At 55.2% G+C, this 14,958-nt stretch overlaps 2 protein-coding genes across 4 annotated transcripts in view; one reads left to right on the top strand and one right to left on the bottom strand.

The window, feature by feature from the left end:
* CBFA2T2 (CBFA2/RUNX1 partner transcriptional co-repressor 2) overlaps positions 1-12,302 on the top strand; it is a 64,269-nt gene extending 51,967 nt beyond the window's left edge. For both annotated transcript variants that reach the window (XM_074887959.1, XM_074887960.1), the window contains exons 4-11: positions 1,113-1,202; positions 1,781-1,962; positions 2,593-2,846; positions 3,556-3,641; positions 4,724-4,919; positions 6,826-6,894; positions 7,282-7,472; positions 9,576-12,302. In XM_074887959.1, coding sequence (XP_074744060.1) covers positions 1,113-1,202; positions 1,781-1,962; positions 2,593-2,846; positions 3,556-3,641; positions 4,724-4,919; positions 6,826-6,894; positions 7,282-7,472; positions 9,576-9,866 — 1,359 coding nt within the window. In that variant the 3' untranslated portion in view covers positions 9,867-12,302. The remainder of the gene's footprint in view (positions 1-1,112; positions 1,203-1,780; positions 1,963-2,592; positions 2,847-3,555; positions 3,642-4,723; positions 4,920-6,825; positions 6,895-7,281; positions 7,473-9,575) is intronic.
* Positions 12,061-14,958, bottom strand: part of NECAB3 (N-terminal EF-hand calcium binding protein 3) — a 30,401-nt gene continuing 27,503 nt past the window's right edge. For both annotated transcript variants that reach the window (XM_074887962.1, XM_074887961.1), the window contains one exon: positions 12,061-14,531. In XM_074887962.1, coding sequence (XP_074744063.1) covers positions 14,503-14,531 — 29 coding nt within the window. In that variant the 3' untranslated portion in view covers positions 12,061-14,502. The remainder of the gene's footprint in view (positions 14,532-14,958) is intronic.

The following is a 14,958-nucleotide window of genomic DNA, read 5'->3' on the forward strand; positions in this document are numbered from 1 at the left end:
GGGTTGGTGGCTGCGTGTGGGTGCATAAACAGTGCATCGTGCCCTTTTGTAGCTACAGACAGCTGAGAACACCCTTCAAAAAACAAATGAACAGGTCTTGCTGGGGGATTGTGACTAATATTTGCAGGTATAGAAACTAACTGGTAGGAATGCTGTGCAAGCCCATACCCTGGACCAAGACCCTGGAGCACAGCACCACGCCGCCTGCCTGGCTGGGGTCCGGTGCAGCTCCCAGCGCTGCTTCTAAGCTGATCTCTGGTTTTTGGCAGGTTTCTTTTGAGGTTCAGCACGCAGTGAAGTTAGCTAGACCGCAGGCAGCCTGCAGTAGTTCTGCTTCCAAGGTTGGCACGGGCAGAGCAAATGTGGGTCTGTCCATGGCCTCGGGGGTTTTCACAGTGCTTGAGCACTGGATGCAAAATGCTGCTGCTGCTGAAGACAGGCGTATGCATTTCCATGGGCATAGGGGAGTACCTCAGCTTACCCTTTGGAAGGGAAACGATAAGCTGTCCAGGTTCCTCAGCCTGTTGTTCTCACCACTGATCGTGGTAATTGCCGCAGGGGTGAACTTTGTACATGCAGGTTATCAAATCCTGCTGTCCCAGGGAGCACCCAGCCTGCACAGCCACAGGGATTCAGGGTCAGGCCGCGGGGGACCATGCGAGTGGGGTGAGCAGCGGGCTGGTGCTGACCTTGTGAATGGATTAGGTGAGATGAGCTGAAAGGGAGGAAGGAGGAGAGGAAGGCGTGCAGCCTCGAGCAGCTGGAATTGCTGTCTGGCTCCCCACAGCCTGCCCCTGGCCGGGGTGCAGGAGATGCCAGCTGGGTCCTGCTGCCTGCCTGGAGCCCGTCCCTGCCTCCCAGCCCCAGAGCTGGGAGGATGCTGGGCTGGGTAGCGCCCGGCTGCACGCAGCGTTCACCCCTCGCCTAGTGCAGCATGTCTACTCCATTGGCCTGAGTCTTTTTGGCTGCGTTAGGCAGGATCTGATGCAAACATTGTCAGTCCTGTAGTGGCAGATGCAGTCTCCCTTCCAGTTCTGTTCATTTGGAGCCGTTTTCCATGTGTCTAAAAATAAGAACAAATTGTCATTTCATTTCTTAATTTCTTTTCTCAGAACTCAACGGTGACAATCGAGGAATTTCACTGCAAGCTGCAAGAGGCAACGAACTTCCCCCTCCGGCCGTTTGTGATCCCTTTTCTGAAGGTGACAGGGAGCTGGTGGGGCTTGCTGGTGCTCTGTGTGCCGCTCTGTGCCGCTTGGCAGCGTGTCCTTGCTGGGAAAGCTCTTGTTTCCAGCACCACGGCAATTCTGTTAAAGTCCAAGACAGACTGCACAGACCGTAGCAGTGGCCATGTGGGACTGGCTTGCGGAAAGCTAACATTATAACGAGTGCCACATATGTCTGCTTGTATGTTAGGGATAAAGGAGACAAACCAAGCTCCGTTCAGCAGCTTCTGATCTTATAATCTTACTTGTAAATGTTCAGATCTAGAATACTTGAAGTGTTGGCATACGGAGCATGTCTGGGGTGGTTAGATGCTGGAAGCACAGACTGCCTCCCATGACACTTGGTTTTTGGGGGCACTGATGTCAGGTCATCCTTGAGAAAATACAGGTAGATCTGACCGTGCAGATGCCAGGAGCTGGAGGATCCTGAGCGGGGGCCACAGGCTCTAGGTGTTACTGCTCTGAGGGATTAGGTGTGCAGAGCAAACCTTCTGAGAACGGCTGGAAAGGCCTGCCTGCAGCCTGCATAAACCAGACCGATGCTTCTTTTCCAGGCCAACCTGCCACTGCTGCAGAGAGAGCTGCTGCACTGCGCCCGGGCTGCCAAGCAGACGCCCTCCCAGTACCTGGCACAGCACGAGCACATCCTGCTGAACACAAACACCACGTCCCCCGCCGACTCCTCCGAGCTGCTGATCGAGGTGAACGGGAATGGGAAGAGGCACAGTCCAGACAGGTAAAAACAGCTTCCATCGCTCTGCCACGTTCTCGAAGTTGTGACTTTGCTGTCGAAGCTTCAAGCAGCGCCCAGGGCTAAACCGTAGGATCTTGTCACTCCCAGAGACTCTTGTGGCTGTTAATAAGACACCGATGATTGCTCCTCGTGCACTGTGAATTCAGGTTGGGATCCTCTTTCAGGCAGGCTCTGTCCCAGGGGGACTTATTGGGTAGCACTGAAAAGCCTGAGCTGGAGAGCTGAGCGGTTCTCCGCCTCCCCGGGCGGCGAGCGGGGGCACTGTCAGGGCTGAGAAGCATGCAGTTCATTTTCACCACTTCTTATTCCAAGTTAAAAGTTGTTACGTAATTATGTGGAGCATGCTTCAAATTTATAAAAACTGTGAAATTTTAATTTGGTCATGCTCAGAAAGATGAATCACAACACTTGGACATCTTGAACTTTCTCTTTGACAGGGTCATTTTGTGGATTTGTTCACGAGTTTGAGCATGTTTGTTTTAGCTCCCTGCCTTTACCCCCTGGTAAAATCATCGCTGCCCAAACTCTGCTGATTCGCAATCTGCATCTTTCCCTTCCTGAGTGCATTTATGCGGTGCTAACAAACACCTCTCTCTGCCCATGTGGTTGCAGAAGGGAAGACAACAGCTTTGAGAGGGAGCCGCTGCCGACAGAGCCTCCGGCCAAGAGGGTGTGCACCATCAGCCCCGCGCCCCGGCACAGCCCTGCTCTGACAATCCCCCTGATGAACCCCGGGGGGCAGTTCCACCCCACCCCGCCGCCCCTTCAGCACTACACCTTGGAAGATATCGCGACCTCCCACCTCTACAGGGACCCCAGCAAGATGTTGGAGCACAGAGAGATTCGGGACAGGCACGGCAGTCTTGGTAAGAAAGCCAGGAGGGCTTTTAGTCATAGGAGCTGTGAGGTCCAGCAGTTGAGCTTTGGCATCAGTCCCTGCTTGGCCACTCGCACCCAAAGCTGTGTAATGCTGGGCATGTCCTCAGCTGAGTTTTTGCACGGAATTTGGAGAAAACAACTGATCGTGGGACGTTAAAAATGGGAAGATTGAGAGTTTGTATTTCCCTGTGTACGTGTAAAGGCTGGAGATGATGAGGGTGAGGAGGAAGGAGCTGGTGTGTGAGTTGAGTGTAGCCAACCTGGCAGGCAAGAGTGGAGGGCAGGGGAAATAGGAAGTAACTTTTCCAAGATCACTAAAGCTGGAGAGCAGAGCCTGACCCCCCGCCCCGTTTCTCCCCGGGGGGGTGTGGGAGGCGCATGCTGTGTTTCCAGCAGAGCAGCCTGAATCACAAGCTCTGAGCTCCTGTGGGATTTTAACGAGGGAGCTGGCTCCCCAGGCAGGTCAGATCCAGACCCGTGAGTGGGTTGTGGCACTTTTGAGATGAGGCACCGACAGGGATAAAAGCACTGCGGTGGAATTGCCCCTGTAGACCCACCTCCTTCAGCTGTGTTTTAAAATCCCAGCTCTGTGTAGCTGGAAATACAGCTCCTTGTTATCGCTTCGGGGCCACCTTCCCTCGCCAGCACTGGAAGCTCAGTCCATCGAATCGTGCTCCTGGCTGTGGTTTGTTGCAGGTTTGAACGGGGGATACCAGGACGAGCTGGTGGACCACCGCTTAACGGAGAGAGAGTGGGCTGACGAGTGGAAGCATCTCGATCACGTAAGGAACGGCAGGAGGTGTGGGAAGCTCTGTGGGATGCAGCAACCCAGTGTTCCACCTGCTCCAGTTTGTGATTTTCTTGTTGTTGATACCGTATCCAGCCTTTCCTAGTGGCTTGTAGAGGAACAAGCCACCGCAAGAAGGTGGATGTCGGGGAGGGCAGATAAGAGCAGTAGCGCTTTCCTGGCAGGTTTTCTCTGCCCACGGTTAGTGGGAGCCCAGATCACTGTGGGCAAAGTGTCTGGAACTGGGGAGCTTCTCCTGCCGAGCACAGCCATGTGCTGCCCTGGCTGGCTGAGCAGCCAAACCCAGCCTTGTCCCACACGGGTCTTCCTGCCTCAGCCCTGGCCAGCGTTGGGCCGACAAGCGTGCAGATGTGCTATGTGCAATCAGAGATGGAGCTTGCAAAATAAGTAAACCCGTCGTTATTTTTTTAAAGACTTTTTTTCCTGAGGTGCCAGCCTTTTGTGGGCCTCACTAGGCACACAGACAGCAAGACTTGGTATTTCTGGCAGACTTTCTGCAGTCAGCTTTTTCCCTCTGAGCAAGGCTGCTCATCCAAGCACTTCATTGGAGTGTTTCCCCTAGAGAGGTGCGATTGTAATTCAGCTTTGATCGTAAAGGCAGAGAGATCTCGTGGATTTTTTTGGGGGGTGTGGGGCAGAGTAGAGGCCCCATAGCTGAATATTTGCAAGTTGGGATGTGACTATGGAGAGTTGGCACCAGGACCACAGCCAACCCTTGCACGGGCACCTTATTCCCATAGGTAAGTGGTGGGTTTTTCCCCTCCACCTTCAGGAGCGTGGCCTGAAGGAGTTCAGCCACCTCCCGTGGTGGCCAAGGCCTCACAGGGTGGGTCTGACCAGCTCCTTCCCACCGGCTGCTGCATCCCTGCTCAGCATCGCTGCTGCGCATGCGGGTACGGCCCCCAGACCTTACCCACCTGCATCATCCAAAATACCGTGCTCAGAGCCTGTTTCTGGGAAATGACCTCGTGTTTCATCTTCCTGGGATGGTCCCTCTGACGAGCAATTTGGGAGGTGACCTCGTGAGTGAGACTGAAAACCCCTTCCTCCCTGCAGGCCCTGAACTGCATCATGGAGATGGTGGAGAAGACCCGGCGCTCCATGGCCGTGCTGCGGCGCTGCCAGGAGGCCGATCGGGAAGAGCTCAACTACTGGAAGAGGCGGTGCAGTGAGACGGCCGAGCCGCGGAAGGCGGGCAGCGAGCTCGTCTCCAGGCAGCACAGCCCCAGCAGCTCCGACTCCATCGGCAGCGGTAAGCGAGGGGTGGGCGTGCTGTGCCACGACCTTTTTAAGTGGGTGTCTAATTACGACAAAGCTATATTAGGCATAAAGCGATGATAATATATTCAAATGATAATATAAATTAAATACTTAAGCTGTTCTCAAAGCTTTGAAGAGAGACATTGGACAGGAGCTGGGTGAGCTCCGGGAAGCAGCATTTGCTGAGGTCTGAAGGCACCTTTGGGCAGCAGCAGCAGCACCTTCTGCTGGTGCCAGGAGAGCATCTCCCTTGTCACTGAGCTGTACTGGCTGAGCAACCCGAGCCAAGATCATTCCAAGCTGTGAAACCGTGGATGAAAAGGCAGGAGAGGTGGTTGGTTCCACCCCTCTTCCCTTTCCAGTTTGTCTTGCCTAAAGGATTTTAAATGTCAAGGTCTACTAATTCTAAAAATACCAAAGACTGCTGTAAGTGTAAGAGCTACTACCTGAGTTATTAATTCTATTTTTGTATCATGAGTCAACTTAACTTTATTAAAGCTGACTATTTTTCCCCTCCAGCATGTGGAGGTTTTGACCCTTTACAAAAAACAAGTCTGAAATGCTGATTTTATGCATTTGAATAGAACTCTAATTTCCATCCAAATAAATTTGCTGCAAATCAAATGCTGAAAAAAGCAGCTGATCATTCAGTAATGAGGATGGATGTTTTCTAGCAATACTAATAAATGTCAAACTAAAACTCCCAATTTTATATACATTCAACTTATTTGTATACAAAATAAAGAATGAATCCTCCTGCATGTCAAAAAGAACCATCTGAATTAGAGCCCAGCCCAGATTTAGCTGCAATCGAACAAGTTTTGATAGTTTCCAGAGAGCGAGAACAAGTATTTCCTGGGAAAACAATAACAAGTACACAAGCAAAAGGAACTAAAATAGAAGATATTAATCGGAGTTTCTCGGAAACCAAGCACCCGTGGCTCCAGCTGTAACTGCAGAGCAGCATGCAGCCAGCCCGTGGGGTGGCTGCGCACGCGTGATGGCCTGAGCAGCACAGCCTGGTTTTAGCCCTTCTACATTTAAGTATATTGTGACTAACACACAGCTCCATGTTGTTAAAGGTGATATAATTTAATTTTTTTTTTGTAAATTGGGAGCGTTATTGATGCTTTCTCCCCTCGTAGGACCTAGGGCTAATTTTCAAGCTCTGTTGCTGTTACAGGAAGGTGCAGTTAAACATCAAGAAGCATCCTCAGGTGTACCCCAGGCTTAACCTCACCGCCCTCCTGGAGTGCTTTGGTTCTCCCACCAGCCTTTGACACGAATCAGTTTTTGTTTTGACCCTTCAGAAAGTAACTCTGCAGCCTTAAAAAAGGGGATGCAGATAGAACACAGGACGAGGCTTCTGAGAAGGTTCCCTGTGTGACTGCAGCCTGTGTTAGGTCCTCGTGTGACCGTCCCCATCTGCCACGTAGGCTCTTCCCAGGCTCACGGGTGCTGCATACACACCTCTTGCCCTAAGAGCTGTGGCAGGACAATTTGTCAGTTCAAGCTTTTGAATTGCCCCTGGGAATGAAAGTGCTGCCCTTAATGTAAACTTCTGGACGTATAGATCGATGCACAAAGTCGCTGGGCAGTGCAGATGTTTGATGGCACATATTTATAAGCATTGCCTGTTGTTATAGAGTACCAGGAGATGGAAATGGGTTATATAGTGTTATAAATTATGCAAGGCGCTAATTAAACGTTGTAGTCTATCATCTGAGCGTTTGATGCATGGCTTTAACTGTAGGAATCCTCTGCTTTGAGTTTTAGCTGGTTAATTCTACCCTGCCCCACGAGGTACCGAGGTACCGCCGAGCACTTGCTGGGTGCTCAAGCAGCAGTGGGGGGAGACGAGGCTTTGCCAACCTTACTCTGTGTCCCTTATCCAACAGATTCATTGCGGGAGTTCAGCAGCAGGTCGGGAACAGGCTACGTCACCGAAGAGATATGGAAAAAAGCTGGTAAGTGTTTGCTAGGAACCTCGGCGAGGGATTCTGCCAGATCGGTTGAGGTAAACACAGATGCTCTAGATTTGCTCTGCAGGAACTGGAGAAGCCCAGCTGCAGGAAAGCCTCAGGATGTGCACATCTGGCTGCAATGCCCCCCGCCTGGGTTTTCCAAAGGGCTTTGCTCCTTCTGACGCTGCCAGTGGGGATCCTGTGGGGCTAAGCCTGGCCCCTCCGCTCCCAGGAGCAGTCGTGATGCTGGTGCTGACCGTGTCCCTTCATCCCCGCTGCCCGTGGGCGTCCCAGCTGCAGCCAACACGCTGCCACGTCCCAACATCTCTCATCTCTCTGAGGCTCGTCCCGCTCCTCGGGCGGGTGGATGAAGCTGCGTTTTTCTTCCAGAAGAAGCCGTGAATGAGGTGAAGCGCCAGGCCATGTCGGAGGTGCAGAAAGCGGTGGCGGAGGCCGAGCAGAAGGCGTTTGAGATGATTGCCTCCGAGAGGGCTCGGATGGAGCAGACCATCGCGGACGCCAAGCGCCAGGCCACCGAGGATGCTTTCTTGGTGATAAATGAGCAGGAGGAGTCTACAGAGGTAAGGTGCCAGGGGACATCCTGGGAAGGGACTTCCCAAGACTCACAAGGTCTCCAGGTCTTATCCGACAGTGACTTGGAGCCTGCAGGTCCCCTGTCCCTTTTCCCTTTTAAAAGTCTCTCTCCAGTCAATAACTAAAATGATGCATTGATACCCTAAAAAAAACCCTCACTTTTGCTCGAGGGGAATCAGCCTAAATTACTAAGCCTCATAACACCTAATGAAACATTTGCACATTGGAAAACAAGGGAAGACTCTTAGTTGGTCATAGCCAGTGACACCTGCTGAATGGGTGTCTCAAGAGTATTTCTTTCTGCTCTTCAATCATTAATTACCTTCACTGTTCCTTAACAGGAAGCTCACTTCATTAAGCTTTGGAGATTTCAGCTGGACTGGGCAAGAATTGCATGGTTAATTCCTGCGTCACCGCAGCCCAGCCACGTGTGGTTTGCTTCTTGTTTTATTTTCTCCGCACAAATGCAAGAGCAGAGGCTTTGCCTCTCTTTCTGCCGAGCAAAAATCTGGTGGGAACATGGGCTGTGTGGGCAGCAAGTCCATCTCCCTCCTCCTGCAGGGTTTCAGTTCACCCTGCTGACCAGGGCTTGGGAAGGAACCATGTAAACATTAGGTGTTATTACAGAGAAGTATGTCTGAACTCTGATATTTCCCGATTAAATCACTGAAAGTTGAATGCACCAGTCGGTAAACATATGATGGGAGTGGGTGGAACTGCTCAGGAAGCCATGGAAGAAGTGAGACAAGCAATGATTTCTCTGTAGGGGAATACGAGAGGAGTGTCCTCCTCCTCCAGCTGTCCCGGGGAGCAGCGCGGGACCTCGGGAGCAGCCAAGCGTCCCCCCGCCAGCAGCTCCCATGCAAGCCCCAGAGCTCCTCTCCACAGGCCACGCTGAAGAGCTGTCATGTATTCTGGCATGCCGTGTAACCTCTGAAATACAGTTTAAAAACACTGCTTGAAGTGCAAACAGCTGTAAAGCAGTGACCCAGTTTTCCAAGAGTTACTGCAGGCTTCAGTGGGGGTTTTATTTGGTCGCGAGTCCTGCTTCTCCGGGAAGACCGAGGAGCCTCGGGGACATGCTGACTCTGGAGCGCCTCGCTCCCGACCCGCTCACCTCGGCACTCTGCTGCCAGCCTGTAAATCATCACGAGGAGCTGGTGGCTCCGGTGCAGACCCTGGGAGCGGGGAATCTCACAGCCCTCCCTCACAACAGGGCTGCCCCATACAGGCCAGCATCTCCCACCACCCCGCTCTCCGGCTTCGACAGCTTTTTTGCTTGTGGCTGGTGCGAGTTGCCCCGTCGGGCAGGGTTAGAGCCAGACGGGCCTGGGCAGAGGCTGCTTTTCTGCAGCTGAACTTGCCCTCCCCAGTATGTGGTTGCTAACGCACGAGTCCAGCTGCAGGAAAGCTAATCCACCGGCTCCCCTCCTCGGAGCAGCTGCAGCCGCAGCTCCCGGGGCTGGCCCCTTGCCCCCGCGCTCGCTCGTAAGGAAGCGGTGGCACGCCGTAAGCCCACCAGCTGACGCCTCTCCCAGCGGCCAGAGGGGCTTTGCTCCGCTTCCAGATTGAAGCTCGGGCTCTGGCAGTGCTTCCACCTGGCTGGGAGGCTTTCAAATGAGCTTTTTCTTTTCCAAATTAGCCTGCTCCGACCTCTTGTGCAGCTAGGCAGGGTGCAAAGCAAATGGTGCCTGTGCAGCACGCTGTAATCCCTGCAGAGAGCACTTGGCCGGGAGCGATACCAAAATAGAGCTGCTTTAAAACAGGAAATAAAAAGACCGAATAGCAGCATCTGCAGCGTGTTTTTTAGTCCTTGCCTGCTGTTTCTTCTGTGCGTTTGGGCGGATCTAGGGGAGAGGATGTGACCGGTGCAGTCTGGCAGGCGGTTTTGGGCAGAGCAGAAGAGTAGGGGTTAGTACCCTTGGCAAAGGGCTGTGAAATGGCGGGAATTAATGGATTGCTTATTTTAATATTACTAAAACTAGGCCAGAGGGGGATGAACAGTCCCCTCCAGGGCTGTTGAGTCAGCACCATCCTGCAGCTCTTGGAAACTAAACCCATTTTAAAGTGTGGCGTCTTTGGTCTTGCAGAGTTGCTGGAACTGCGGTCGCAAAGCCAGTGAGACGTGCAGCGGCTGCAACATCGCCCGGTACTGCGGCTCCTTCTGCCAGCACAAGGACTGGGAGAGGCACCACCGAATCTGCGGCCAAGGCCTGCACGGCCAGAGCAAGCCGCTGGCTCTGCCCACGGGCCGATCGGCAGCAGCTGCCGCCAAGAGCCTGGACGGCGTGCCCAGCCCAGCCCTCGAGAAGACCTCGGCGACCACCTCCCGGTCCTCCACCCCAGCATCCGTGACAGCAATAGATACGAACGGACTCTAAAGGGGAAGTTTTGGTTCGCTCCATTTGACCAGTTTCCCTGGGTTTTTTTAAAGCTGAAAAAAAAAAACCCCACAGCAACTTGTATCACTTGACACATTGGACACATCGCGCCGCCTCCTCAGAGCACCGACACTCGGGCTTTGCCATCTCATTCTGCCTTTTTCCTTTTGTGGCTTGTGAAGAACTGGGGCCGGTCTTGCCTGCGGCACCTCCGTGCCCGTCTCTCTGCAGCGGGGTACCGGGAGGAGGCCGGGCAGTCACTCAGGGGGACCTGGATTCGGTGGAGAGCGCTGCCAGCGCATGCGGGAGATGCTGAGCCCCGTCCTCACGGGTCAGATGTGCTCAAGCTCTTTTCCTGAGGTGTCTGAGCCGCGGCCTCCTTCAGCCACCTTTTTTCCATAATATGCATCTGTGGGTTTTTTCCTTCCCTGAGCAGTGTCCCAGAGGGCCGTGCTGGCGGTTGTTGCTGTGAACAGACCAGAGCCCGTTTCCCAGCAGGAGCATCTCGTCCTCCACTGCAATGGCAAAAGCCGAGCCCTCTTCTCCTCTTCTGCCTTCCTGGCGGCCGATGATTGCAGAAAGGGGGAGAGCATTCAAATGTCAGCACCAGGGTGTTACGGCTGGTCACTTCTGGAAGGCCTGGTTTTAATCCCATTCTGTGACGGGACAGACAGTTGTGTGTTACCCGGAGTGGGACCTTTGGGGGACAGCGCAGAGCAAACCTGGATTGGTTGCAGGCGGTTATTGCCCTTCCCACCTGGGTACCGTTACTTTGCTATGCAGAAAGTGGTTTTTTTCACTGCATGGAAGTTGTTGGTTTGAGAGTTACTGCCGTTGTTTTTAACCACAGAGATCCTCACACGATTGCGGTGGGTTATTTACAGTCTGTTCTCTCCACGCACGTTGGCCAAACTATTAGAATAAAAGCAGGACGTGGTGTCCTGCATCACTTCTTACCCCCAGCCCTGGGGGGCTCCTGGGGCGCTGCTCCAACAACACCCTCTGCGCTCCCCTCGCCGGGGCTGCCCCGGGATGTGCAGCTGCCGTGTCCCGCCCTCGGAGCCCGTCCCGGGAACGCGGCGGGCGCAGAGCGGGAGGTGCTGCGGGGCTGCCCCGGCCAGCCGGGAGATCCATCGCTCCCAGCGTCCCTGCTGTGCGTGGAAGGAGCGATCCGGGGCAGCGCAGACCCTGTAGTCGCCCCCGCCCCGCAGAAGGGCTGTTTCGGGGCGCAGCAGGGCTCATCCTGGGGGGCTTCATCAGAGGCACGGCCCGGGGCAGGGATGGGCACCTCTGAGGAGCCTCCGCTTTCCCACGCTGCACGCAAATGGGCTCTAGGAAACCATCTATTCAGCAAAGCCGTGTTTCCATGACTGGTTTTGTGCGATTGCCGGGCTGGAGCCCAATGAGGCGAGTAATTCCCAAATTATTTTTGATCACTTTTTCAGTTGGAGGCGAATAATGGAGCTGTAATGAATCGTCACTGAGCCTGCAGGGGTGTAGCTGGCTGCTGGGGATAAACAGCGACCCGCTGAACCAGCTCTGCCCCTTAGGGAAAGCCCTTCCGGAAGCTGCTGTCAGGGCTGGAGTGGGCGATCCCCCTGTCTGCAAGGTTTTATTATGCAAAAAAGCCACAAAGTCGCCCGGTGGTCCCGCCAGCTCTGGCCGTTGGGCCTGTGTCCCCCGGGTGCCTTGGCGCTGTGCAGGGACGCGGCTGCCGGGCGCTGAGCACTGCGGTGCTGTGCCCCTGGCGTGCGGCAGCCCCCGGGGGGGGTGGCACTGGGGTGCAGCAGCCCAGGGAAAGTGTCACCCCACTCCGAGGGGTTCCCCCAGGGGTGACCCCGCGCTGCCGCCCAGCTCAAGGAGCTTTCCAGGGCCCCAGGCTGCAGCAGGGAGGAGCAGCAGGGTGGGGGCTGCCCCTGCACCCCCAGGCCTCTGCCGGGGGGCTGAAGGGTTTTCCTGCCCCAAGGGGCCACCGGCACGTTCGGAGCAGCCTCAGGTAAATAACGTCTGGTTGCCAGGTCCCCATCCTCACCTGCCCCCCGACCCCGCGCTGCGGGTCGGGTGTGGAAAGAGCAGGGCAGGGCTGGGAGGAATTGCTTGTAAATAGATTGTCTTCCATAATTCTCATGCAACTTTGATGGCCGTGTATTAAAATTAACCCCAGTGTAAATGAATGAAATACTAACAGTCATGATTAGAACAATTGCTTTTTTTTTTTTTTTTTTAACATGGAATGATAAATGTGAAATTCGGACATGGGAAGACATTGGGTTGAGGTTTCTATTTTTTTTGACATTTAATTCTGTAATAGAAATTTGTTACTTCATTCCTGTGCATAACTTATTTAATGTACTGTATAAAGGAACCCAAACTGTTACAGATGTATTTAGTTTGTTCTACTCAAAAGTAGTCAATAAAAAGACTATATTCATCACACAGCTCCCCCTCCTCTGGCAGAAGGAGCAGAGGTTTGCTGGGGGGCTCGGGCCGCCCTTGGGCTCCCTGCAGCTGCGCTGCCAGGCCCCGGCCTTGGCCAGGGGACAAAAACGGCCTCCCCAGGGGTGGAGATGCTGCTCCAGGTCATGGGGGAGCCCTGAGCAAAGCCCGGGAGCAAGTACGGGCAGAGCTGGTGTCCAGCCCCTTCCTCAGTAATTCCAGATTTCTTCGGGTTCATGTTTAAATATGTTCTTTTCTTAGCTTTTTTTGAGCACGGCACAGCCTGGAGGTGCTGTCGCCACCTGAGGCTGCCCACTGCACACACCTTTGCCTCATCTGAGGATTTCAGGCTCCAGGCCACTGCAAACGCTAATCCAGTGGTTAAGAAACCCCAAAGTGGGGCCAAACCCCCCACTAGTCTGGGGAGGCTGCAGCTCAGCCCTGTGTGGGTGCCGGCTCCAACCACCCCCTGGCAGTGCCCCGGCGCAGCTCCGGCCCCAGCACGTCCCACTCCCCTCGGGTGTGGGGCCCCCGGAAGGCTGGAGCCACCACCACTGCCCCGTGATCACAGCAAACTGTGGCTTGGGCCAGGGAAATCAGCAGTTACCAATAACTGGGTACATAATTGGGCACTGGGAGGAGGGGTCCCACGTGGGGACGGGGTCAGGCTCTGTGCTCACCCTGTCCCGGGGAGGGGGACGTTTGCTGTTTGGGTGCCTGCACCTGCCCGGGGCTGGGGTCTGATGGTTCCCCCCTGCCCCGAACAAGACATTTCCCTGATGCCATCTCTGCAGGTCACTCCCTGCATCAGCCAGGCCGCCCTCCCTGCACCCCAACCCAGGGAGCCCCTGGGAAGCTCCTGCCAGGGCAAAGCCAGCCCCCCACCAAACCCAGACCCCCCCGCTGGGGCTCCATGGTAGTGGGATGTGGGGTGACACGGTGCTGGCCGTGCCCAGCACAGCTTGTCTGCAGTGTCCCCGGGGTGGGGCTGTACACCCCGCTCCCTCGGCCACAGATTAACTGCATTACTGCACCCGGGGATTGGGGAAAAAACAAATTAATGTTTCTGGGGGTGCTGCTGGGGAGCAGCACCCATGGGGAGTGGGAGAAGAGCCTGGGCGGGGCAGGTACCCAAGCAAGTGAGGGCTGGTGGTGTGGGTGCCCATGGTGAGCCAGGCCGGGTGCTGGGGACCGGCAGGGTGCAAGGACAGTGGTATTTGTGGCCATTCGCTGCCCTGCCCAGCCCCGTGTGCCCCAGCAGCTCCCCGCCGCCTGTGACAGCGCCAGGTCAGCGGAGGAGCCGCTTCTGCAGCACCAACAAACCAACCCCGAGTGTGGGACCCACGGGGCAGCCAAGGGGGCCTCCCCGCTCAGCTCATGCCCCGCCACTGACCCCCACCATTAATTAATTCGGCTACAACCTCTTTCTGACAGCACTGAAACGGGTGCTAACGCTGGTTTATGTTAACTGAGCCGCAGGATGAAGCAACAGAGCTATTGGCCATGCTCGCCCTCCCCAGGGGGTGTGCGGTGGGTGACTGGGGGGACGGGCACAGCCACAGGCACAGCTGGGGGGGCACGAGTCCAGGCTCAAAGCCGTGACAATGGCTGCACAGGCTGCTGGCGTGGCCAGGGCTGGCTCTGGCACACCCTGCCAGAAACACAATGACATTTTTTTTTCTATAAAACACTATTCACAATTTGTACGAGGCAGCCCAGCTCCCTGGGCAGAGCCACTGGTGGCCCAGGGTGGCTCTGGTGGGCCAGGCCACAGCTGGCCAGGGCAATGTCCCCTAGACCATCCCAGCACCCTGTGGAGCCTCTTGGCCTGTCCTCAGAGCCAGGAGGAAGAGGAGCCGGGGTGTGAGAGAGGCTGAGGGCTGCTGGGACGCAGCAAGCAGACCCGTGCTCCCCCAGGGGCTAGGCTGCCACCCCCAAACTTAGCTCCCATGAGCGCTGCTGGGAGTGCCCCGCTCCCCCCGGGCAGCACGGAGACTGTCTGGGTTGGGGGGAATAAATAAATTAACATGGAAAGAGCAAAAGGGTAAAACACTGCCAGGGACAACGGGCGGGCAGCCCCCGCCAGACCGCAGGAGGGGAGAGGGGCAGGGGGTGACGAATGCGAGGGAAGGCGCCGGCTGTGCCGAGGGCTCCGCATCCTTCCGCATGCCGACGGCGTCCTGGAGGCGGCTGCCCAGGGTCAGTTGCTGTTCATGATCCACCAGGAAGCTGGGGAGGGAGAGTGTAAGGGCTCAGGGACGTGCAGTCAGCGTTAAACAGGGCAGGGGGATTGGAGGTGGCAGAGACTTGAGCACCAGGAACGCGGTCAGTGGGAGCAGCAGGTCAGGAGGAGCACTGCCAGCGTGGGATTTAGTCCAAATTAACCCATGTTCCATGTTATTTTACTCAAGACCCAAAAGTGACAGCAAACTGGGGCTTAATTTGGTATTATCTGTGACCAAGCTCTCCCAGTTCCTCACGCCTGTCAGATTTCTATTGGTACCATGGGGAATGTGCGTTTTCCCCGAGCTGGTCTCTCCCCGGCCTCAGCACCACTGTAAAGTGGACGCAGCCCCTGGGACTGACCCAGCAGGGCCAGGGCTTTGCAGAGCAGGTTCAGGGCTCAGATGGGAAAAAAAAAATGAGGCATCAGGTG

This window comes from Strix uralensis, chromosome 18 (assembly GCF_047716275.1).
Source record: "Strix uralensis isolate ZFMK-TIS-50842 chromosome 18, bStrUra1, whole genome shotgun sequence".
NCBI lineage: Eukaryota > Metazoa > Chordata > Aves > Strigiformes > Strigidae > Strix > Strix uralensis.